This window comes from Hemiscyllium ocellatum, chromosome 8 (assembly GCF_020745735.1).
Source record: "Hemiscyllium ocellatum isolate sHemOce1 chromosome 8, sHemOce1.pat.X.cur, whole genome shotgun sequence".
NCBI lineage: Eukaryota > Metazoa > Chordata > Chondrichthyes > Orectolobiformes > Hemiscylliidae > Hemiscyllium > Hemiscyllium ocellatum.
The window spans coordinates 118,772,259-118,797,008 of NC_083408.1; the positions used below are offsets into that span (position 1 = coordinate 118,772,259).

The following is a 24,750-nucleotide window of genomic DNA, read 5'->3' on the forward strand; positions in this document are numbered from 1 at the left end:
ATCATTCATCTAACCCATCCATATCCACTGGTAACTGATTATATCATTCACCTAACCCATCCATATCCACTGGTAACTGATTATATCATTCACCTAACCCATCCATATCCACTGGTAACTTATTGTATCATTCACCTAACCCATCCATATCCACTGGTAACTGATTATATCATTCACCTAACCCATCCATATCCACTGGTAACTGATTATATCATTGCAACTTAATTTCCTATTTACTTATAAGTGTCTGGTAAATGGTTAAGGTCTATTTTATTCCGAAAGTTTAAAATATTACAGGAGCTCATGGTAATGTTAACAAAATATATGAAAATGAAAAATAAAAGGAAATTGAAAATAATTATCTAATTAACTAAGACACCTCAAGGTTGGCAGAAAGGATGGTGCACCACAGTCACTCCATTTGAGCACTTCTGAATGCTCTTGTGATTCAGCACTATGGTTGACTGTGTCTGCATTGACTCAGTCACTGAGCTGGGGGCTGAGTACATCAGGGGAAACATTACCTGGATATTACGTACCAGAAGGCAGTCACAGCCCTCAGGATAAGGTCTTATAATTTAGTCAGTAGTCGGGAAGAGGTGTGTGTGCTTGGTGAGGACCCAGAGGCTAGTAGCCTCAGTCTTTGCAATGCTCCAACAGTGCTGAAGCTCTTTCAGCTTGGATGAGAGTGGAGACTGCAGGGTGGATGAGCTAAATAACCATAGTACAGGAAGCCACTAAAGTTGGGGAGCAAAATGGTATGTAGTGGCAGTAGGGAACAGGACAGTGAGGGGAAGTGAAATTGGAAACAGATAAAGTGAAGGCAACCATCAAATATGATCAGAATATGGAATAATGCTTCAAAAACAAAGTTAAGAGTACTCTATCTGTACACATGCAGCATTCACAGCACGTTAGAGGGTACAAATAGATTTAACTGCCATTACACAAGAGTGGCAACAGACTAGGAACAGAACATTCAAGAAAGGATGGACAAAGAGGAAAAAGAGGTGAGATAGCAATCCTAATAAGGGATGGGATCAGTCCAGTACTGAGAGACGACCTTAGGATCGAGATTGGGTGAAGCTATGAAATAGCAAGGGGCAGCTGTTTCTCAAGTTACCAAATAGCAGTAGTAATGTCAGGCCCAAGTAAAACAAAAATCAAGAAATTATAGCTGCATGTCAGATGGACAATAAACAATGGGTGACTTCAAGTTAGATAGAAATATAGAGTGGGTTAACCATGTTACAGCATCGCTGTAGAGATTACTTCCTGGAATATGTACAAGATGGGTTTCTGGAACAGTACTTTAAGAAATCAATTACAGAACGGGCTATTTTGATTTGATATCAAGTAAAGAGAAAGGGTTAATTATTAACCCTGTCGTAAAAGAGAATTTTTGGAAACACTAACCATAATACAATAGAATTTTATATGAAACCTGAAAATAACATTGCTCATTCTGAAGCTCAGGTCTTAAACTTAAACAAGACAAACTGAAGGTATAAGGGGTAAGTTGTCTCTGATGGATTGGAAAAATACAATAAAAGAGTTAATGGTAGACAGACAAAGGTTAGTATTTAAGACAATAAGAGGAACAGGAGTAGGCCATTCGGTCCCTCGAACCTGCTCCAACATTCAATAGGATCATGATTGATCCAATGTTCCTTATGTCCACTTCCTGTCCTTTCCCCGTAAGCCCCGATTCCCTGACTGACCAGGAATCTATCTCAGCCTTAAATGTACACAAGGACTGTGCCCCCACAGCTCTCTGTGATAATGAGTTCCAAGGACTGTCAGCCCTCAGAGAAGAAATTCCTCCTCATCTCAGTCTTAAACTGGCACCCCCTTTAATCTGAGTTTGTGCCCCCTGGCCCTAGACTCGCCGTGAGGTAAGGCAACTGCCTTGTGGTATTATCGCTGGATCCAGAGGCCCAGGTAATGCTCTGGGGACCTGGTTCGAATCCTGCCATGGCAGATGGTGGAATCTGAATTCAATAGAATTCAGGAATTAATAGTCTCATGATGATCATGAATCCAACATCGTCTATCAGTAAAAAAAACATCTGGTTCACTAATATCCTCTAGGGAAGGAAACTGCAATCCTTACCTCGTCTGGACTCCAAGTGATTCGAGCCCCACAGCAATGTGGTTAACTCTAAAGCACTCTCTGAACAAACACAGATGGATAATAAGATGCTGCAAAGTCAGTGATACCCTCACATTGTGAATGAATGAATTCTCTCAACATTTACCCTGTCAAGCCCCTTACCAATTCTATATGTTTCAATGAGATCATCTCTTGTTTGAAATTCCAATGAGTAGAGTTCAACCTGCCTAACATCTGTTCATGAAACAATCTCTCAGTACTAGGGATCATCCCAGCGAACATTCTCTGAACTGCATCCAATGAAATTATACTTTTCCTGATATAAAGGGAGCAAAGCTGCCTCAGTACTCCAGGTGTGGTCTCACCAACACCCTCCATTAAATTGTGTACAACAAATACACATTGACCCAAGACACAAAAACCCAACAGGAAAGATGGTCCAACTGTGGCTAACAAAAGAAATGACATGACTTTTTCAATCAAACAAGTGGCTTAGAAGAAAGCCAGAAGAACCATGGATGCTGTAAATCAGAAACAAAAACAGAAGCTGCTGGAAAAGCTCAGCAGGTCTGGCAGCAGCTCAAAACCACTTGGATTTCTGTTCAGAAGGTTAATTTAAGCCTGAGGATTCAAAACATTTTAGAATCCAGCAAAGAAGGATCAAGAATCTGATAAAGAAAGGGACAAATGACATGAGTGCAAACCCGGAAGGCATATCAAAGCTGACTGTGACAGCCACTTTTTTGTTATGAAAAGGAAAATATTAGGAAAGACAAAGTTCATGTCAGTCAGAAACAGGAGAATTTGTAATGAAGAACAGGGAAATGATGCAGAGGTAAACAACAGAATCGGGATCACAACTAGAGCCAAAGTTGTTCATGGTCTATATAAATGATTGCGATTTCGGTGATTTTGAGATCCTTGAGGCCATGTAACTACTTACCCTGCGTTAATCGAGGATATTGTGTGTGCAAGTGACTGATACTTGGGAATCAAGTAATCAATGGGGTGCAAGTTGGTATGTGAGCAAGCTGGAATAATATCTGAACCAGAAACACACAAGCCTGAACTCCATCTAAATAAGATTTGAACCCCTGCTGTTTACAGGGACCAAATGCAGCTTTTCCAATTTCTTTTAATATTCACTTGGGGGGACATGGGAGTTGCTGGCTGGGCCCAGCACTGATTGCCCGTCCCTAGTTGTCCTTTGAGAAGGTGGGGGTGAGCTGCCTTCTTGAACTGCTGTGTGATGTGGGTTGACCCACAATGCACTTAGAGGGAATTTCAGGATTTTAACTCAGCGACAGTGCTTTCACTGCCCCCTATCTGTTCACTCCTTGCCCTCTGTCCCCTTACAGTCTGAATACACTGGGCCAAGTCACCAAGGAACTCACAAGCGCTGGCTGTCGATGATTGGCTGGTTCAGGATGTCATTGGCTGTCGGTCTCTTCCCTGGATCCTGAAACAGAGAAAGAGACAGCGATGGGCACATGAAGGGGCAACATGTACTCAGCAAGGGGCACTGCGTGTACACCAAGGAGCACCACATGTACACCAACGGGCACCCGCCTACACCAAGGGGCATGACAAACCCTGAGTAGATGCAGGTGTGTGTACCAAGCTCACCTGGTCCAAACACTCCAAGACTAGAGAGCGCATGGCCTCACTGTATACAGTGGGATCCACATCCATTGTACGCGTTCCCTTCACTATCTTCACACAAAGATTCAGCGGATTCTGGGAAACAGAAACATATAACATCAGTACAATGATCAGCACAAGGGAGGAAAGGGGAAAGAGGGGACTGGAAAATAAAGGGCAGGTGAGATAGGGTGGCATAGAAAGGTAAAAGGCCGGGATGGGAAGGAGTGAGTGTGAGAAAGGAGGGTAAAGACAGGTGGAGTCAGAGAGAGGGAGAGAGAGAGAGAGGTGCGGTGGTGAAGAGCGAAGAGGAGAGAGCGAGTAAATGAGAGGGAGGAAATGCGGATGGGGGGGGAGAGGGGCAGCGGGAGAGAGGAATAGGGGGGATGGCAGGGGGAGTGCGGAGAGAGTGGGGGGGGGAAGACTGAGGGAGGGCGGGAGAGAATGAGGAAAGTGGGGACGAGGGGGGGGAGGGGGGGGGAGAGTGGGGAGGGAGAGAAAGGACTGAGAGAGAGGGTGGGAGAGAGGGCAGAGAGCAGGAGAGAGGGTTGGGGCATGCGCAGTAGGCAGGGGAGATTAGGTTACTTACAGTGTGGAAACAGGCCCTTCGGCCCAACAAGTCCACACCGACCCACCGAAGCGCAACCCACCCATACCCTTACATTTACCCCTTCACCTAACATTACGGGCAATTTAGCATGGCCAATTCACCTGACCCGCACATCTTTGGACTGTGGGAGGAAACTGGAGGAAACCCACACAGACACGGGGAGAACGTGCACATTCCACACAGTCAGTTGCCTGAGGCTGGAGTTGAACCCGGGTCTCTGGCGCTGTGAGGCAGCAGTGCTAACCACTGTGCCACCGTGCCGCCCAGGGAGTGGTGAGAGGGCACGGTGAGAAGCAGAGTGGGAGACAGTGCCGAGGGTGCAGGAAAGGGGGTGGCGGGAGGGGGAAAGCAGAACAGCACCGGCAGGAGAGAGGTGCGGGGGTGGGGTGGAAGGGTGCTGTGGGGGGAGGAGGGGGTGCAGGGGGCGGGGGCGGCGGTGGGGGAAGTGTGGTTGGTAACACCAGGAAAGTGGAAAAATAAGCCAGAAGCAGAGCAAGGGTGGCTGGGCAGGGAGGGAGGAGGCAGAGGGAGATGCAGCTAGAGTAGTAGAGATGGATGGTTCAGGAGTGGTGCAAGGAGCAGGGGGCTTAAAGGGGTAAGGTCTGCGAAGTTTGTGGCAGGGGGAGGGATGTAGGGCATTGTGAGTTGACACTCTGGGTCGGGGTTGGGGGGAAGAGAGAGAGAAAGGGTTCAGGTGGGGGATTAAGGTTGGGGTGTTGGCAAGTGGGTGGATTGAAAGGAGCTGAGTGAAGGTTGAGTGGGGGAGTTGGCATGGACAGCAGGAACAGATGGGACTGTCCCTGGCCTCCTACTCAATGGGAGCAGAAGGATGTGGATTGCAGGCAGGACACAGATCGTTGAGGTTCATACCGTTGCATCAAAGGTGCGTGTGAGGGTCAGTAGTTCGAACAGCACACAGCCGACTGCCCAGATATCCGATTTGAAATTATACTTCTCCCCTTGGCAAAGTTCCGGTGACATGTAATATGGAGTCCCGACACACTGCAGAGAGACACATGTATCAGCCAGACGACAGAACACACTGGTCAGAACCCCAGCTCAGACTCACCGATACCAATATCAGCACCTCCATTCCAGGGAAAACATTTCTTCTAGCTCACCTGTACCTGTGAGATTACTCACAATGTTTTATGAAATCACATCATCTCCCACAGTTCTGTCTGCACCACAGTTTAAATGGGATTAAACGAGAGGTCAGGAGAGACGTGGTGGAAGACACTTACAGAGATGCTAAACAACCCAGCAAAGTGAGAAAGACTCAAAAGGTAAGGTGTCACAAAACAGGTCCTTTTCTCCACGCTAAGGTGACCTTGGGTTTTTCAGAGGGATCGTAAACAAGTCGGGCTCCGAAACGGCTGGGTTAGGTCCAGAGATGAAAGACCTTTTCGTTTATACATAAATAGATGAGTCTTTCGGCCAAAGCAATTATGTCTTAAGAAGTAACCTATATAAGTCAAGGGGGTGTGGCCAGCTCTCCAGCTGAGGCATTCAGTCCAGAACTAGCTAGAAGTTCAGTTGTGGGCTATGTGAACTTTGTGAATAAGTTTTCATCTGTCTTAAAACCTGGTAGTCAACCTAGCTAGGAGAAAGTGACGTCTGTAGATGCTGGAGATCAGAGCTGAAAAATGTCTTGCTGGAAAACTACAGCCAGTCAGGTAGCAAGCAAGGAGCAGGAGAATCGATGTTTCGGGCACATGCCCTTCTTCAGGAATGAGGAGCGTGCCAAGCAGGTTAAGATAAAAGGTAGGGAGAAGGTGCTTGGGGGAGGGGCATTGGGAATGCGATAGGTGGAAGGAGGTTACTGTGAGGGTGATAGGCCGGAGTGGCGGTGGGGGTGGGGGCAGAGAGGTCGGGAAGAAGATTGCAGGTCAAGAAGGTGGTGCTGAATCCGAGGGTTAGGACTGAGATAAGGTGGGGGGAGGGGAAATGAAGCTGAAGAAATCTCCATTTATCCCTTGGGGTTGGAGGGTTCCAAGGCGGAAGCTGAGGCGCTCTTCCTCCAGGCGTCGTGTTGCCATGGTCTGGCGATGGAGGAGGCCAAGGACCTGCATGTCCTTGGCAGAGTGGGAGGGGGAGTTAAAGTGTTGAGCCATGGGGTGGTTGGGTGGTTGGTCCAGGTGTCCCAGAGGTGTTCTCTGAAACATTCCGCAAGTAGGCAGCCTGTCTCCCCAATGTAGAGGAGGCCACATCGGGTGCAGCGGATGCAGTAAATGATGTGTGTGGAGGTGCAGGTGAATTTGTGACGGATATGGAAGGATCCCTTGGGGCCTTGGAGGAAGGTGAGGGGGGAAGGTGTGGGCGCAAGTTTTGCATTTCTTGCGGTTGCAGGGGAAGGTGCCGGGAGTGGAGGTTGGGTTGGTGGGGGGTGGATGGACCTGACGAGGGAGTCACGGAGGCAGTGGTCTTTCCGGAACACTGATAGGGGAGGGGAGGGAAATATATCCTTGGTGATGGGGTCTGTTTGGATATATTTCCCTCCCCCCCCCATCAGCGTTCCGGAAAGACCACTCCCTCCGTGTAATTCCTGAGTAATTTTGACTGTACACTTAGTGAAAGAAATTGCAACGTTATGGTCTGGATTGCCTGCTTGAGAATGTTTTGAGTGGTCTGGCCTAGTCCATAGCAAACAGAACCAGTGGAGTTCCACAGTTGGGACCACAACTATTCACGTCATGCATTAACGATCTAAACGAAGGAACAACACAGGAACAGGCTGCTCGGCTCACCAAACCTCTGCTGACACATTTTGCCTTTCTATATTAAAACTGTCTTCACTTACAGGATCCATATCCCTCTATTCCCTTCCTGTTCATGTATTCGTCCAGGTGTTTCTTGAATGCTGCTATTGTGTCTGTTCCCACCATATTCTCTGGCAGCACATTCCAGACACGCACCACCTTTTGCGTGAAAAACATGCCTCGCACATCTCTTTTAAACACCTTGAACCTGTGTCCCTAGTAATTGACCCCTCCACTCAGGGAAAAAGGCTTGTACTTTCCCCTCTATCCATGCCATTCAAAACCTTATAAATATCTGTCAAGTCGCCCTTCAACCTCCTACGTTCCAGTGAAAACAAACCCAGTCTCTCCAACCTTTCTTCATAGCTAAAATCCCCCATACCAGGCAACATCCTGGTAAACTTTCCTGTATCCTCTTCAGCATATCCACATCCTTCTGGTAGTGTGGTAACCAGAACTACATGCAGTATGCCAAGTGAGACCTAACTAAAGTTCGATAAAGCTGCAGAATAACTTATCTATCGTTAAACTGAGGGCATTGTCACTAAGGTTGCAGATGACTCTAAGATAAGTGGTGAGGTCAGTAGCATTGAGGAAGCAGGGAGGTTCCAGTCGGACTTGGTCAGGCTGGGAAGTGGACCAAGGAGTGGCAGATGGAATATAATGTGGGGAAGTGAGAGTTTATACATTTCATCAGGAAGGTGTAGACTAGTTTCTAAATGGGGAAGGGCTTTGGAAATCTGAAGTGCAAAGGTGATTGAGAGTTCCAGTTTAACATGCAGATTCAACTGATGGTTAGGAAAGCAAATGTAATGTTGGCATTCATTTCAACAGAGCTGAAAATATGTTGCTGGAAAAGCACAGCAGGTCAGACAGCAACCAAGGAGCAGGGGAATTGACATTTCGGGCACAAGCCCTTCTTCAGGAAATCACCCTCCCCATAGCCTTGTAAATTCCATTGGTTACAAACTCAGAGTCCTTAACAGCTCATGCCCAAAACGTCGATTCTCCTGCTCCTTGGATGCTGCCTGACCTGCTGCACTTTTCCAGCAACACATTTTTCAGCTCTGATCTCCAGCATCTGCAGTCCTCACTTTCTCCTAATTCATTTCAACAGGGCTGGAATACATGAACAGAATACAAGATGTCCTGCTGAGGCTGAACAACACTCTGGTCAGTCTGTATTTGGAACACTGGGAGCAGGTTTGGGCCCCATATCTAGGGAAGGATGTGCTGATGTTGGAAAGGGTCCAGAAAAGATTCACAAGAATGAATCTGTGGATGAAGGGTTTGCCACAATGCATAGCTGTTACGGACTCTGAGTTTGTAACCAATGGAATTTAGAAGGATATGGGGAGGTTGATTTAAACTTACAGAGTACAGTGAAACATGGAGAAGATGTCTCTCCTACTAGTGGAACCTGGGACCTAGGAACACAGTCCCAGAGTGAAGAGACAACCTTTCAGAACTGAGATGAGGAGGAATTTCTTCAGCCAGAGGCTGGAATTAATTGTTGCAGAGGGCTGTGGAAGCCAGGTCATTGTGTGTATTTAAGGCAGAGATGGATGGGTTCTTGATTAGTAAGGGCATCAAGAGTTATGACAGGAGAATGGGGTTAAGAAACATATCACCCAGGATCCCTCTCAGAGAAAACACTCTCATCTCTGTCCTGAAAGGCGACCCCTCATTTTAAACACTGCCCCCTAGTTCTGGGCTGACCCACAGGAGGAACCGTCCTTTCCACATTCACATTGTCAAGACCATTCAGGATCTGAGACACTTCAATCAATATACCCTTCAACACAAGCTCAGTTTGTCTAACCCATGACCATAAAACAACCCGCACATTCCAGGTATCATCGAGTAAATTTCCTCTGATCAGTGACCTACCTCCAATGTAGTTATCCTATTTCTTACAGAAGGAACTGCACACAATATTTAAGATGTGATCTTACCAAAGTGCTGAATAACTGAAGCAGGACATCCTTATATTTCTGTTCAATTCCTCTTGTAATAAAAGATAACTGTCCATTAGCCCTCTTGATTTTATACTGGACCTGTACACTAACATTTTGAGATTCATAGTGAGAGCACACGAATCCCTCTGCACCTCAGAATTCTGCAGTCATTCTCCATTTATGTAACACTCTTGTTATTTTACACTTCCTGCCATCCATGGCTGACTAAGTAAGCTAAAAATTGTATAAAATTGAAAGAAAAAAATGCATAATTCTAGAAAGATGACTAGCAGGTAGGAATGGAGAACAGAAGAACAGAATATTATTTAAAAGGAGACAAACTGCAGGCAGCTGCAACACTAAGGCATTTCACAGGGGTTGGAGTATAAGAGTAGGGAAGTCTTACTGCAACTGGAAAGGTGTTGGGGAGACTACACCTGGAGCACTGTGAGCAGTTTCGGGTTGGTCCCCTTATTTAAGAAAAATATCATTTCATTGAAGGCAGTTCAGAGAATGTTCATTGGGGTGATCCCTGAGACGGAGGGATTAAAGAATAAACAAGTTGGGATTCTACTCATTGGAATTCAGAAGAACGAGAGGTTAAGACACATCAGATTCTTAAGGGCCATGACAGGGTCAATGCTGAGAGGATGTTCCCCTCATGGGAGAGTCTGGGACCAGAGGCACTGTCTCAAAATAAAGGGGCGCCAATGCAACATAGAAATATAGATGATAGCAGCGGGAGGAGGCCATTCGGCCCTTCCAGCCTGCTCAGTCTTTCCTCACGATCATGGCTGATTGTCCAAGTTACAGCCTAGTAGTGCTATCTCTTTGATCCCTTTCACCCCAAGTGGTATATCTAACTGCCTCTTGAATATATTCAATGTTTTGGTATCAACTCCTTCCCATGGTAATGAATTCCTCAGGCTAACCACTCTTTGAGTGAAGACATGCCTCCTCACCTTCAAATTAAATGGTCCATTCAGACTGTGAAACCTGGTTCTGGACACCCCCACCATTGGGAATGTCCTCTCTGCAGCTACCCTGTCTTGTCCTAGAGTCTTACAGCACTGCGACAGGTCCTTAGCCCAAATTGATCCGTGCCGACCAAAATGTCCATCCACGCTAACCCCATTTCCCTGCACTTGGCCCATATCCTTCTAAACCTTTCCTATCCATGTATTTGTTCAAACGCCTTTTAAATGCTCTTGATGCACCTCCCTTAAACATTCCACTGGCAGCTCATTCCATGTACACAACACGCTCTGTGTAAAAAAGGTTGCCCTTCAGGTTCCCTTTTATTCTTTCCCCTGTTGGAATATTATAATTTCCTACAAGATCTCCCCTCAGTCATCTGAACTGCAGCAAAACCAATCCTAACCGAGTCAATCTCTCCTCATCCGTCAGTGCCACCATCCCCGGAATCAGCCTGGGAAACCTTCGCTGCATTCCCTCGAGAGCAAGAGCATCCTTCCTCAGAAAAGGAGACCAAACTGCACACAATATTCTCGATGTGACCTCACCAAGGCCCTGTACAACTGCAACAACACATCCCTGCTCCTGGACTCAAACCCTCTCACAGTGAAGGCCAGCATCCCATTTGCCTCTTTTACTGCCTGCTGCACCTGCAGATTTAAAAACTGAGATCGAGTCATAGAGATGTACAGCATGGAAACTTGTCCATGCTGACCAAATATCCTAAGTTAATCTAGTCCCATTTGCTAGTATTTGGCTGATATCCCTCTAAACCCTTCCGATTGCTATACCCATCCAGATGCCTTTTAAATGTTGTCATTGTACCAGCGTCTGCCACTTCCTCTGGCAGCTCATTCCATACACGTACCACTCTATGTGTGAAAACGTTGCCCCTTAGGTCCCTTTTAAACCTTTCTCCTTTCATCTTAAACTATGCCCTCTAATTTTGGACTCCCTTACATCAGGGAAAGAGACATTGGCTATCCATACCCCTCATGATTTTATAAACCTCTATAAGATCACCCCTCAGCCTCCGACGCTCCAGGGAAAACAGCCCCAGCCTGTTCAGCCTCTCCCTGTAGCACAAACCCTCCAACCCTGGCAACATCCTTGTAAATCTTTTCTGAACCCTTCACAATAGCGTTCCTATAGCAGGGAGAGCAGAATTGCACACACTATACCAACCGTGGCCTAACCAATGTCCTGTACAGCCGCAACATGACCTCCCAACTCTGATACTCAATACTCTGACCAATAAAGGAAAGCATACCAAACACCTTCTTCACTATCCTATCTGCCTGCGACTCCACTGATGAAGAGGACTTTCTTCTTCAGAGGGTTGAGGGTCTTTGGAACTCCTTGCCACAATCAGCTGTGGGGGCACAGTCCTTCTGTATATTTAATACTGTGGCAGATTCTTGATCAGTCGGGAATCAAGGGATACAGGAAAAGGGGAAGGCACGTGGATGTGAGGAATGTCTGATCAACTACAATGTTAACAAATGGCAGAGCAGGCTCCTCCTGTTCCTCTTTCGTATGGTCTGAACATTGGACAGTGTTTAAAAAATAACAAGGACTTCAAAGGAGGGAGAAGTTCCAGGGTAAAGGCAAAATATGTAGATACATAAAAACATCTACAGGTCTTTTAACAGACAAACTGTAAATAAAAGTGTTGGCCCTCTAGATAGTGATTCTGGTGAATTAATAATGAATAAGAGCCAAGCTAGATGAACTGAACTGCTACTTTGTAACTATGTTTACAACAAGGGGTTCAAATCACATCCCAAAAATAATTATAAATCAGGAGATAAAAGTGAGGAAGGATCTTCCAATATTTACAATCTCCAGTGAAAAGACACTAAGGAATTCTGAGAACTAAAATCTGACAGAAGTGAATGCCCTATTGCCATGTTTACAGATGATGAAAGTAGTTGGGAAGATGAGGATCACACACCGAGTCCACAGAGGGATATTCCCAGGTTAGACGAGGAGGCAAATACTTGTCCATTGGAATAGTATGTAGGAAAATGCAGACAAAAACAAAATACTGCTGTCTGGGGAGATAGACCGGATCACAGGGCGTGTCTGGAGACAGACAGACTGGATCACAGCCCTTGTCGGGGGGGGACTCTAGATCACAGTCTGTGTCTGGAGGAGAGAAACCTGATTACAGTCCGTGTCCAGGGGAAGGCAGACTGGATCACAGTCAATGTCTGAGGGGAGACAGACTGGATCACAGTCAATGTCTGAGGGGAGACAGACTGGATCACAGTCAATGTCTGAGGGGAAGGCAGACTGGATCACAGTCAATGTCTGAGGGGAAGGCAGACTGGATCACAGTCAATGTCTGAGGGGAAGGCAGACTGGATCACAGTCAATGTCTGAGGGGAGACAGACTGGATCACAGTCAATGTCTGAGGGGAGACAGACTGGATCACAGTCAATATCTGAGGGGAGACAGACTGGATCACAGTCAATGTCTGAGGGGAGACAGACTGGATCACAGTCAATGTCTGAGGGGAGACAGACTGGATCACAGTCAATGTCTGAGGGGAAGGCAGACTGGATCACAGTCAATGTCTGAGGGGAAGGCAGACTGGATCACAGTCAATGTCTGAGGGGAGACAGACTGGATCACAGTCAATGTCTGAGGGGAAGGCAGACTGGATCACAGTCAATGTCTGAGGGGAGACAGACTGGATCACAGTCAATGTCTGAGGGGAAGGCAGACTGGATCACAGTCAATGTCTGAGGGGAAGGCAGACTGGATCACAGTCAATGTCTGAGGGGAGACAGACTGGATCACAGTCAATGTCTGAGGGGAGACAGACTGGATCACAGTCAATGTCTGAGGGGAGACAGACTGGATCACAGTCAATGTCTGAGGGGAGACAGACTGGATCACAGTCAATGTCTGAGGGGAGACAGACTGGATCACAGTCAATGTCTGAGGGGAGACAGACTGGATCACAGTCAATGTCTGAGGGGAGACAGACTGGATCACAGTCAATGTCTGAGGGGAGACAGACTGGATCACAGTCAATGTCTGAGGGGAGACAGACTGGATCACAGTCAATGTCTGAGGGGAGACAGACTGGATCACAGTCAATGTCTGAGGGGAGACAGACTGGATCACAGTCAATGTCTGAGGGGAGACAGACTGGATCACAGTCAATGTCTGAGGGGAGACAGACTGGATCACAGTCAATGTCTGAGGGGAGACAGACTGGATCACAGTCAATGTCTGAGGGGAGACAGACTGGATCACAGTCAATGTCTGAGGGGAGACAGACTGGATCACAATCTGTATCTGGGCCTTCTACTGATTGGGTAGTTGAAAGGCAGTCCCCGAGCACTGTCGAAATGCTGTATCCTGGGCTGGGGCTAATGTCTGGTGTGTGTCTATTGAGTGGAGATGTTGCAGCTGAAGCTGATGCCCTGTCAGTCACTCACACTGGACTGGGCTCACTCAGTCACAGCATCAGAAGCAGAGCCAAGGAGAGACGGTTAGTTAACATTGACCATGAGAGTCAACTATGTCTCCATGGTCAATCTTCAGCCTTGTGGTCGAAGTGTCTGCATTCAAGCCCAGCCTCATATATGACGAGTTTCCAGACACCTCTGATGGACTGCTTGTAAACAGCCTCTGATCAGTGACCCCTGAGCAGTGTAATGTAATACCATGCAGCATCAATACTTACAGTCTCTGCCATTGAGTGAAGGGAGTTTAGCTGTTTCGCCAGTCCATAGTCACCCAGCTTGATCAGGTCCGACTTTGTCAGGAAGATGTTCAGTGTCTTTATATCCCTGTGGAGTGGTAGCAGCAAACATCTCACACACAGCTCAGACAGAATAACCAAGCCTGGCAAATCAGCATCACATGCTAAACAGTACACATCACACAGCTCAAACTGCCAACCGATTACCAGCCTCACTACCCGTCTCGGGTCATTCCCCAGTCACCATCCTACACCAGGGTACCATCCCATACTGGGGTCACTCTCCCACACGCCTGGATTGTCTGACCCAATCTTGGGTCACTTACCTCACTCACAGCTCACCTGCTTTACCCGTCCCAATCTCAGACACTCAGTACATTCCCAGGTTACTCCCTGTACTGCACACCCACTTTTACATACAGCCAGTGATCTCTCTCAGGCACAAACACAGGGAGGTCATTACAGAGTTCGATTGCTCCAGTACACCAGAGTGGGCAGACAGCCCTTTGCCCTCCTCCTGGAGTTTGTACAGTTTTGGATAACTTGTTACTTTGGTTAGACCCTCAGCATTGCGACTCTTATACCTATCAGGTTATTCCAGCCCTTTGGTTTGTCTCCAGCACCACCTTTTTTTTGTAATTATCTCTCGGCCTCAATTGGATTATAGATCATCCCTTCAGTTGTTATTCAGCTGTTGACACTTTACTCACACCATCTGGCACTTTTGATCACCTGCAGAGACTTACTATTCGGCCTGTTGACACCTCACTCACACCATTTGTACGATCTTTTGATCTCTCTGCCTGTACATTCTGTGTCTGTGCGCTTCCCTTCACTTCTCCTGATAAAGGGGCAGCGCTCTGAAAGCTCGTGATTCCAAATAAACCTGGTGGACTATAACCTGGTGTTGTCTGACTTCTGACCTCTTCATGCAGAATGACCATTACGCCACCTCCTGCGTACAGATCCGTCTCCCCATACCCCCACACTAGGTACCCTATTGGTAATCAAGTCACTATTTCCAGAGTCATCATGAAGGCTAACGGTTCTATCAAAGTACACAAACTTTTCCCAGTTCCCCAGTGGGTATTGACCAAAGTCAACAATAAACAGGTTTTTGTACTGAGCAAGAGTGAGTTTACTACAAATACATAGATTCTAGCTATTGTGGGACTATGGAAATATAACTCTACTAGTTAATACACTAACCCCTATCTGAAAATCCCCTCCCTCTCACAGACAGTTCAATGGTTCGTGTCCACGCAGTTATAGATTCATAGAGTCATAGAAATGTACTGCATGGAAACACACCCTTCGGTCCAATCTGTCCATGCTGACCAGAAATCCCAACCCAATCTAGTACCCGGCCCATATCCTTCCAAACCCTTCCTATTTATGTACCCATCCAGATGCCTTTTAAATGTTGCAATTGTACCAGCCTCCACCACTTCTTCTGGCAGCTCATTCCATACACATACCACTCTCTGCGTGAAAAAGTTGCCCCTTAGGTCTCTTTTATATCTTTCCCCTCTCACCCTAAACCTATGCCCTCTAGTTCTGGACTCCCCACCCCAGGGAAAAGACTTTGTTTATTTATCCTATCCATGCCCCTCATGATTTTATAAACCTCTATAAGGTCACCCCTCAGCCTCTGATGTTCCAGGGAAAACAGCCCCAGCCTGTTCAGCCTCTCCCTGTAACTCAAACCCTCCAATCCTAGCAACATCCTTGTCGATCTTTTCTGAACCCTTTCAAGTTCCACAACATCTTTCCGATAGGAAGGAGACCAGAATTGCACGCAATATTCCAATAGTGGCCTAACCAATGTCCTGTACAGCCGCAACATGACCTCCCAACTCCTGTACTCAACACTCTGACCAATAAAGGAAAGCATACCAAACACCTTCTTCACTATCCTATCTACCTGTGACTCCACTTTCAAGAAACTATGACCCTGCACTCCAAGGTCTCTTTGTTCAGCAACACTCCCTAGGACCTTACCATTAAGTGTATAAGTCCTGCTAAGAACTACACCTCCAATTTTGGTGTAATCTGCAAACTTACTAACTGTACCTCTTATGCTCACATCCAAATCATTTATATAACTGACTTGCTGGGGGTGGGAACGGATGGGGGGGGGGGGGGGGGGGGGGGGAACGGCGGGGGGGTGGGGGGTAGAGAGAGAAGAGGTGGGGACGGGCAGGGGAGGGGGAGGGCTGGGGACGACGGGGGGGTGGGGGAGATCAGACGGGGGGAGGGGTGGGGATCGGACGGGGGTTTGGAGGAGAGGGGACGGTTGGGGGGAGGAGTGGGGACGGTCGGGGGGGGACGGGGATGGTCGGGGGAGTGGGGTGGGGATGGATGGGGGGGGATGGACGAGGGGGGGGGCGGGAGAGAGGGGCGGGAACGATCGGGGGAGGGGTGGGGACAGTCGGGGCACCAGCAGAAGGTAACGTTGCGAGTCAAAAGTGCTATACGATTGGCTGCTCAGGAACCTGGTCTGGAGACTGAGTGAGGATTGCCTGGAGGGAGATGGAGGGGGATGTACTTAATTCTGTTATTGTAGTTTGTTAGGAATAGACATCAAGTGTGAAACTCCCTAAGTTAGGTGAGTAGTGGGTAAGGTTGTAATTGCTTCCTGGATTATTGCCTGTGGTTGTTCAGGTGGATTGAGTTAGTATGCTACACAATGCCAAGAGAACCTGGTCAGTGGAATACTCCTCCCACTGTCCCTGCCCTGCAGGGTACAGACTCTCCTCGCCCACTGCGTGGTACAGACTGCTTCCTCCGCCTTCCCTGTGGAGTACAGGCTGGTCCACCCTTCCCAACACCCCACCATCCCCCTCCCCTCCTCCACAACCCCATGGGGTACAGACTGCCCGTCCCGAGGTGAGGAATATTCACTGACCTGTGTAGAATTCCATAGCTGTGAATGTGTGCCACCGCTGACACGATTTGGTACAAATACCACACCACCGTCTAAAAGGAGAGACACAGGAGCAACGTCATTCCCAGGATCAGTGAACCTCCGCTGGGGACAGGCGCGGAGATTAGACAGGACAGGCTACCGCCTACACAGAGCATTCCTCACTCGGTGCTTTCAGTTTGGAGTTGTGTGTGTTCATGTGTATATGATTCCTCACACAGTAACGTCGATTGTGTGTGTGTGTGTGTGTGTGTGTGTGTGTAAGAAAAAACTGAACAGCAGATTATCTAAATGTGGGTAAATTGAGAGAGGGGAATGTGCAATAAGACCTTGATGCTCAACCACGATCAGACTGAGAGGTGGAGCAGGCTCACAGGGCGGAACAGCGCTAGTTTCTATATTTCTATGTCATCATTACTAAGTAGTTTCGATTGTGTGTGTCAGTACTCTCACTCAGTGTTTTTACAGTGTGTCGATGTGTTTGTGGCGATGGGGTCTGTGGGGACAAGGGGGTGCAGGAGTGTGCTTCTGTGTGTGTGGGGCAAGAGTATTTGTCTCTGTGTATGAGAGCATGTGTGAGAGGGCGTGCCGGTGAGGGCATGTGTATATGCCAGTGTGGGGCGCAGGTGTCAGGGTGGGGGGAGGCGTGATAGCGCAGGGGTTAACAGCACGGGGGTGTGATAGTGTGTGTGACAGGAGGGTGTGTCTGAGGGACAGTGTGTGAGTATGTGTGAGAGAGTGAGTGTCAGAATGTATCTGTGTGAGAGTGAATGTGGGTGTGAGAGTGAGTGTAAAAGAGTGTGTGTGTATCTCAGTGTGCATGAGAGAGAGAGAGGTTGTGCATGTGAGAGTATACGCATGAGATAGTGTGTGAGATCGTGTGTGTGTGTGTGTGTGTGTGAGAGAGAGATATGTGTGTGCACATGAGGGAGAGATACTGTGTGTGTGGATGAGAGAGAGAATGTGCATGCATGACAGAGATTGTGTGTGTGTCTCTGTATATAAATATTCTCGCTCAGTATTTTGATCCTGTGTACGTACCTCACTCTGTACTCACTGCCTTACCTCCTCAGGAAATAGTTTCCCACTCTGCTGCAGGATCTTATCATATAAGTTGCCCCCTGAAAGAAAGAATGATTTGCATATTTTAACTGTTCACAACTGCAGTTCGTCCCAAAGTACATTACGGTCTAAGAAGAGTAGACACTGCTGTAAAACAGGAACCAGCTGCTGACAGTTTCCACACAGCAAGTTCCCACAAACATCAACAATGATAATGCCTGGATTACCTTCAGGCTAATGTTGACAGAGGGATGAATACCGACTCCAGAACACTGGAATAACTCCCAGCAGTGCCTCCTTGACAATCAAACTGTCCCTCATTCACCAGTGCCCCTTCTGCAGTGCCTTGAAGGTGATGCCTCTCCTATAGTTCAATCTGTGATAAGTTCCTCTGCCCACATATTGTCCCCCACCAGCTGCTGTGTTCCACAGCCAGAGCTCCTGCTGCAGTGACCCCTCCCCTCTGCGGTGACCCCCCACTTCTCTGCGGTCACTCCCACCCCTTCCCCACGGCAGTGCTCCCCCTGCAGTGTCCCCCCTAACAACATCCTGTCCCCACTCACCATTGCAGTACTCCACCTCAATCAGGAGTTTGTTTTCATCCAGGAAATGGTTGTAGTAGGCGATGATGTTGTGATGCTGCAACACCGACAGGATGAGAATCTCGTTCTGTGTGTCTCGTCGCTCCTTCTCTGAGAGCCGAGCAAGGTCAATCTCTTTCCAAACCACCAGGGAGTTATCCTGTTACAGAAAGGGCAGGGATTCCTGTTAACCCTGGCAACTGGCACTGTCTTAGAGGTGGTGGTACAAGGAGGAGCCCAGGCAATGTTCCCTCAGCACTGGCTCCAGTCAGAGTGACAGCAGCCATCAGTACCTCACAGAGAATAACCTGCACTGACCCCAGCATTCCAGGAAGGCAGCTTCCCTTCTTCAGTATAATTAGGGATGGACAATTAATGCTGGCCCAGCCTGTGAAGCCCAGAACAAATATATAGAGCAAAAGGTAGTTCTGGTAAAGTCAGCTGGATCAAGGGTTGGTAAAATTGCAGGACCAGATCAGCTTCATCCCACCGAGATGATGGAAGTAGTAACAGAGACAGTGGTTATCACTAGTAACACTATTCTGAAAGTTTCCACTATCCAGGAGGCACCAAATGTGATCCCACTATTTAAGATGAGAGAAAGCAAAGTCGAAAAGTACAGACCAATCAGTTTGACATCCATAGCGTGAAAATATTAGAAAGGATGTGATACGTAGGGAGAATGGCAAGGTTGAGCAGGGTGAACAAGGATTTAAGGAAAAGAAAATCATGTTCAACAAACCTCATAAATAACCCCACCATCCCACTTATTAGCAGAGTGAACGTTGTTCAACAGCGTCAAATGACCTCAATAATCAGGAACAGGCTGGTCAGAGCCCACATCAACTCCAGCCTCCCAGCCTGCCTCCATCCCTGGACATGTGCCCACTGACGTGACGGATCCACACTGGATGCCATGCTCCCAGCCCTGCACTCATCTCTGGAACATCTGGACAACAAGGACACCTTCGTCAGACTCCTGCTCATCAACTACACCCCCATTTTCAACACCATAATCCCCTCCACAATGATCTCAAAACTCAGTGACCTTGGTCTTGGCTCCACCTTCTGCAACTGGGTGCTCAGCTTTCTGACCCACAGACTGCATCTCCTCCACAATACCCCCCCGCCTGCCCAGGGATGTGTCCTCAGCCTCCCTACTGTACTCTCTGTATACCCACAACTGTGGAGCCAAACTCCAAACAAACACCATCTACACACACACTGCTGACACCACTGTGGTGGGATGGACATCAAATGACCACTAGTCAAAATACAGAAGAGAGAAATGGGGCCTAGTGATGTGGTGCAATGAGAACAACCTGCCTCTCAACGTCGACAAAAATAAAGATCTGATCGCTGACTTCAGAACGACAGAGAACACCCTCCCATCTACATTAATGGAGTGGAGGTACAGAGGGTGGACACCATCAAGTTCCTCGGAGTGACAACATGGACATCTCGTCCTGGACTTCCCACTTGGATGTGATGGTCAAGGTGGCATGACTCAGAAACTCAGCATGTCCATAAGGACCCTCACCAACTTCAACAGGTGCACCATTGACAGCATAATGTCCAGGTGCGTACAGATGCCAACCTCCCATCCATGGACTCTAGTTCCACTAATCACTGCAACAGAAAGGCTGCTAACATCATTAAAGACTCATCACACCCCAGTAACAGAACACAGAACATTACATCGCAGTACAAGCCCTTCAACCCTCGATGTTGTATTGACCTGTGAAATTCATCTGATGTCTATCTAACCTACACCGTTGCATTATCATCCATATGTACGTCCCATGCCAATTTAAATGCCCTTAACATCGCCGAGTCCACTACCATTGCAGGCAGGCCGTTCCACGCCCCTACTACTCTCTGCGTGAAGAAACTACCTTTAATATCTGTCCTAAATCTATCATCCCTGAATTTAAATCTATGTCCCCTCATGTTAGCCTTCAACATCCCAGGAAAAAGGTTCTCACTGTCCACCCTATCTAACCCTCTGATTATCTTGTATGTCTCAGTTGAGAGATAACTTAACCTTCTTCTCTCCAATGAAAACAGTCTCAGTTCCCTCAGCCTTTCCTCGTAAGACCTTCCTTCCATACCAGACACCATCTTAGTAAATCCCCTCTGAACCCTTTTCAATGCTTCCACATCCTTCTTATAAAGCGGTGACCAGAACGCTACGTAGTACTCCAGGTGTGGCCTTACCAGTGTCTTGTACAGCTGAAGCATGACCTTGTGGCTCCGAAACTCAATCCCCCTGCCAATAAACTCCAACACACCATATGCCTTCTTAACAACCCGATCAACCTGGGTGGCAACTTTCAGGGATTTATGCACCAGGATACCGAGATCTCTCTGTTCATCTACACTGCCAAGAATTTTATCATTAGCCCAGTACTCTGCATTCCTGTTATGAGTGGCACGGTGGCACAGTGGTTAGCACTGCTGCCTTAGAGTGCCAGAGACCCGAGTTCTGCCTCAGGTAACTGTCTGTGTAGAGTTTGCACATTCTCCCCGTGGATTTCCTCCGGGTGCTCCGGTTTCCTCCCACAATCCAAAGGTGTGCAGGTTAGGGTGAATTGGCCATGCTAAATTGCCCATAGTGTTAGGTGAAGGGGTAAATGTAGGCCAATGGGTCTGGGTGGGTTGCTCTTCGGCGGGTCGGTGTGGACGTGTTGGGCCGAAGGGCCTGTTTCCACACTGTAAGTAATCTAATCTGATCTACTTTTGAAGTGAACGACCTCACACCTGTCCACATTAAACTCCATTTGCCAGCGCTCAGCCCAGCTCTGCAGCTTATCATGTGCCTCTGGAACCCACAACATCCTTCAGCACTATCCACAACTCTGCTGCCGACCTTAGTGTCATCCGTAGATTTACTAACCCATCCTTCTACACCCTCATCCAGATGATTTATAGCAATGACAAACAGCAGTGGCCCCAGAGCAGATCCTTGCAGCACCCCACTGGTAACTGAGCTCCAGGATGAACATTTCCCATCAGCCACCACCCTCTGTCTTCTTTCAGCTAGCCAATTTCTGAACCAAACCGCTAAATCACCTTCAATCCCGAAACCCTGTATTTTGTGCAAAAGCCTACCATGTGGGACATTATCAAATGCCTTACTGAAATCCATTTACACATCAACCGCTCAACCTTCATCCACCTGTTTGGTCACCTTCATGAAAAACTCAATAAGGTTGGTGAGGCATGACCTACCCTTCACAAAACTGTGTTTGACTATCCCTAATGATCTCCTACAACCTCTTCCATCAGGTACAAGATACAGAAGCTTGAACACACGCACCGAGGGGCTCAGGAACAGCTTCCTCCGAGTTGTTACGAGACTGTGAATGGACACTCTAGCCTCAACTAACGCGGATCTTCCTAACACTGATCACGCCTCACACACGCTCTGTGCAATGTAACTGGTCAGCCTCTGGCTAAAACTTTTTGATCTGTACATCCTTGCTTACTATGATCTACCTGTACTGCTCGTGAACAAAGCTTTTCACTGTACCTCAGTACACGTGACAATCAATCAAATACACTTATGTTGTTTCATTAGGCAAAGTCATTATGGGTTTGGTGAATGGGAAGGGATTAATTTATTGGTGTTATCTAAGGAAGGACAAGCAATGTAAATAAAGGGGAACTGGTGCATGCATTGACTTTAGTTTCCAAATTCACTTGACAAGGTTTTACATCAAAGGATACAATACAAAATAAGACGTTGGGGTGTAAGATAATAGTATTGACAGAGGATTTGTTGGATAACATGGAGCACAGGGAGTGCATAAATAGATGGCTTTCAGTTCAGGAACATGGGAAGACTGGTGTATTTCATGGATTTGGATGGAGGACCTGAAATTATGGTTGACAAATTTTCTAATGACACAAACGTAAAAAGAAATCTAAGTTAATACAAGGTCACGAAAACTGCAGATCGGAAGAGTGAGTGAGGAACAATGTGGCAGATACAGTATAATTTGGGAAAAAGTGAACTTTTCCACTTTAGCAAGACTTAAATGGAAAGAAATTGCTGCTGTCCGAGAATCAGCAGGATGCTGCAGTGCAGGTACAAGAAGCTCAAATGCAGAGGGCAGGAGACACAGGTGTTCACGAAAACAACTGAATGTTTTCATTCCTGGCCTGGGGATTGGAACATAAAAGCAAGCAAATGTCAAGGGAGGCCCGCGCAGTGGGAGGGTCAGCGCCGAGGGAGCGCCACGCTGTCGGAGGGTCAGCGCTGGGGGAGCACCACGCTGTCGGAGGGTCAGCGCCGAGGGAGCACCGCGCTGTCGGAGAATCAGCGCCAAGAGGGCCCCGCACTGTCGGAGGATCAGCACCGTGCTGTCACAGGGTCAGCGCCGAGGGAGCGCTGTGCTGTCGGAGGATCAGTGCCGAGGGAGTGGGCACTGTCGGAGGGTCAATGTTGAGGGTGTGCCGCAATGTCGGAGGGTCAGTGGGGAGGGAGTGGGCACTGTCGGGGGTCAGCGCCGAGGGAGCGCCGCAATGTCGGAGGATCAGCGCCGAGGGAGCGCCGCAATGTCGGAGGGTCAGTGCTGAGGGAGTGCCGCACTGTCGGAGGGTCAGTGCTGAGGGAGTGCCGCACTGTCGGAGGGTCAGTGCTGAGGGAGCGCCGCACTGTCGGAGGGTCAGTGCTGAGGGAGCGGGCACTGTCGGAGGATCAGTGCTGAGGGAGTGGGCACTGTCGGAGGGTCAGTGCTGAGGGAGCGCCGCACTGTCAGAGGGTCAGTGCCGAGGGAGTGGGCACTGTCGGAGGGTCAGTGCCGAGGGAGCGCCGCACTGTCGGAGGGTCAGTGCCGAGGGAGTGCCGCACTGCCGGAGGGTCAGTGCTGAGGGAGTGCCGCACTGTCGGAGGGTCAGTGCTGAGGGAGTGGGCACTGTCGGAGGGTCAGTGCCGAGGGAGCGCCGCACTGTCGGAGGGTCAGTGCCGAGGGAGTGCCGCACTGCCGGAGGGTCAGTGCTGAGGGAGTGCCGCACTGTCGGAGGGTCAGTGCTGAGGGAGTGGGCACTGTCGGAGGGTCAGTGCTGAGGGAGTGGGCACTGTCGGAGGGTCAGTGCTGAGGGAGTGGGCACTGTCGGAGGGTCAGTGCTGAGGGAGTGGGCACTGTCAGAGGGTCAGTGCTGAGGGAGTGGGCACTGTCGGAGGGTCAGTGCTGAGTGAGTGCTGCACTGTCGGAGGGTCAGTGCTGAGGGAGTGCCGCACTGTCGGAGGGTCAGTGCTGAGGGAGTGGGCACTGTCGGAGGGTCAGTGCTGAGGGAGTGCCGCACTGTCGGGGGGGTCAGTGCTGAGGGAGTGGGCACTGTCGGAGGGTCAGTGCTGAGGGAGTGGGCACTGTCGGAGGGTCAGTGCTGAGGGAGTGGGCACTGTCGGAGGGTCAGTGCTGAGGGAGTGGGCACTGTCGGGGGGGTCAGTGTGTGGGGGTGGGGTGGGGGGTGTAGGAGCCTGTGACGGCGGTGTCTGTCCCCCCTCCCCCGGGGCCCGGCCTCACCTCCGTCCTCCGGTACAGGGTGGCCTCCCCGAACGCCCCTCTGCCCAGGACCTTCACCGGGATGTAGTGAACCTCGGCCCCGGCCTCACTCAGCAGCGCCTCCCCGGGGCCTGGGCCGGGGCCTGGGGCTGGGCCGGGGCCCCCTGACTCACTGCCGCCGAACTCCGAGCTCACCGACGCCAGGTGCCGCTCAAACGGCTTCAGGTCCATCGCGGCGGCCGACGGCCCACAGCCCACAACGAGGCCGCACCGTCCTCAGCCTGAGGCCCGAGGCCGCGACCACCTGCCGCACACACCGCCCCCTGGCCGCGGGAGGACCGCGCACACCGCCCCCTGGCCGCGGGAGGACCGCGCTCTCCGCCCCCTGGCCGCGGGAGGACCGCACACACCGCCCCCTGGCCGCGGGAGGACCGCGCTCTCCGCCCCCTGGCCGCGGGAGGACCGCGCACACCGCCCCCTGACCGCGGGAGGACCGCGCTCTCCGCCCCCTGGCCGCGGGAGGACCGCACTCACCGCTTCCGGCGACTGGAGGAGCGCCCTTACTGTCCCCTCTTGTCGGGAGGACCCGACTTACGCCGCCTGGTGTCCGGAGGGCCGCATTTACTGCCCCCGGTGTCTGGACGACCACACTTACTGTTCCTGGCCACGGGAGGACCGCACTTACTACCCCCTGGTGTCCGGAGGTCCTCACTTTCCGCCCTCTGACCACGGGAGGACCGCAGTTTCCGCCCCCTGGTGTCCGGAGGCCCGCACTTACCGCTGCCTGGCCACGGGGCGGACTGCACTTACCGCCCCCTGGCCGCGGGAGGACCGCACTTACTACCTCCTGTTGTCGGGAGGACCGCCCTGACCGCCCCCGGCGGCTGGAGGACCGT

At 49.4% G+C, this 24,750-nt stretch overlaps 1 protein-coding gene across 1 annotated transcript in view; it reads right to left on the reverse strand.

Moving 5' to 3' along the window:
* The window catches only part of LOC132818452 (serine/threonine-protein kinase Nek9), a 68,449-nt gene extending 44,277 nt beyond the window's left edge, over positions 1-24,172 (reverse strand). Inside the window, exons 1-8 of the mRNA XM_060829536.1 lie at positions 23,876-24,172; positions 18,327-18,504; positions 17,767-17,822; positions 16,684-16,754; positions 13,758-13,863; positions 5,235-5,366; positions 3,740-3,850; positions 3,508-3,572 (exon numbers count right to left, since the gene is read on the reverse strand). Of these exons, the coding sequence (XP_060685519.1) occupies positions 3,508-3,572; positions 3,740-3,850; positions 5,235-5,366; positions 13,758-13,863; positions 16,684-16,754; positions 17,767-17,822; positions 18,327-18,504; positions 23,876-24,085 (929 nt within the window). The 5' untranslated portion in view covers positions 24,086-24,172. The remainder of the gene's footprint in view (positions 1-3,507; positions 3,573-3,739; positions 3,851-5,234; positions 5,367-13,757; positions 13,864-16,683; positions 16,755-17,766; positions 17,823-18,326; positions 18,505-23,875) is intronic.
* Positions 24,173-24,750: the final 578 nt, after the last annotated feature.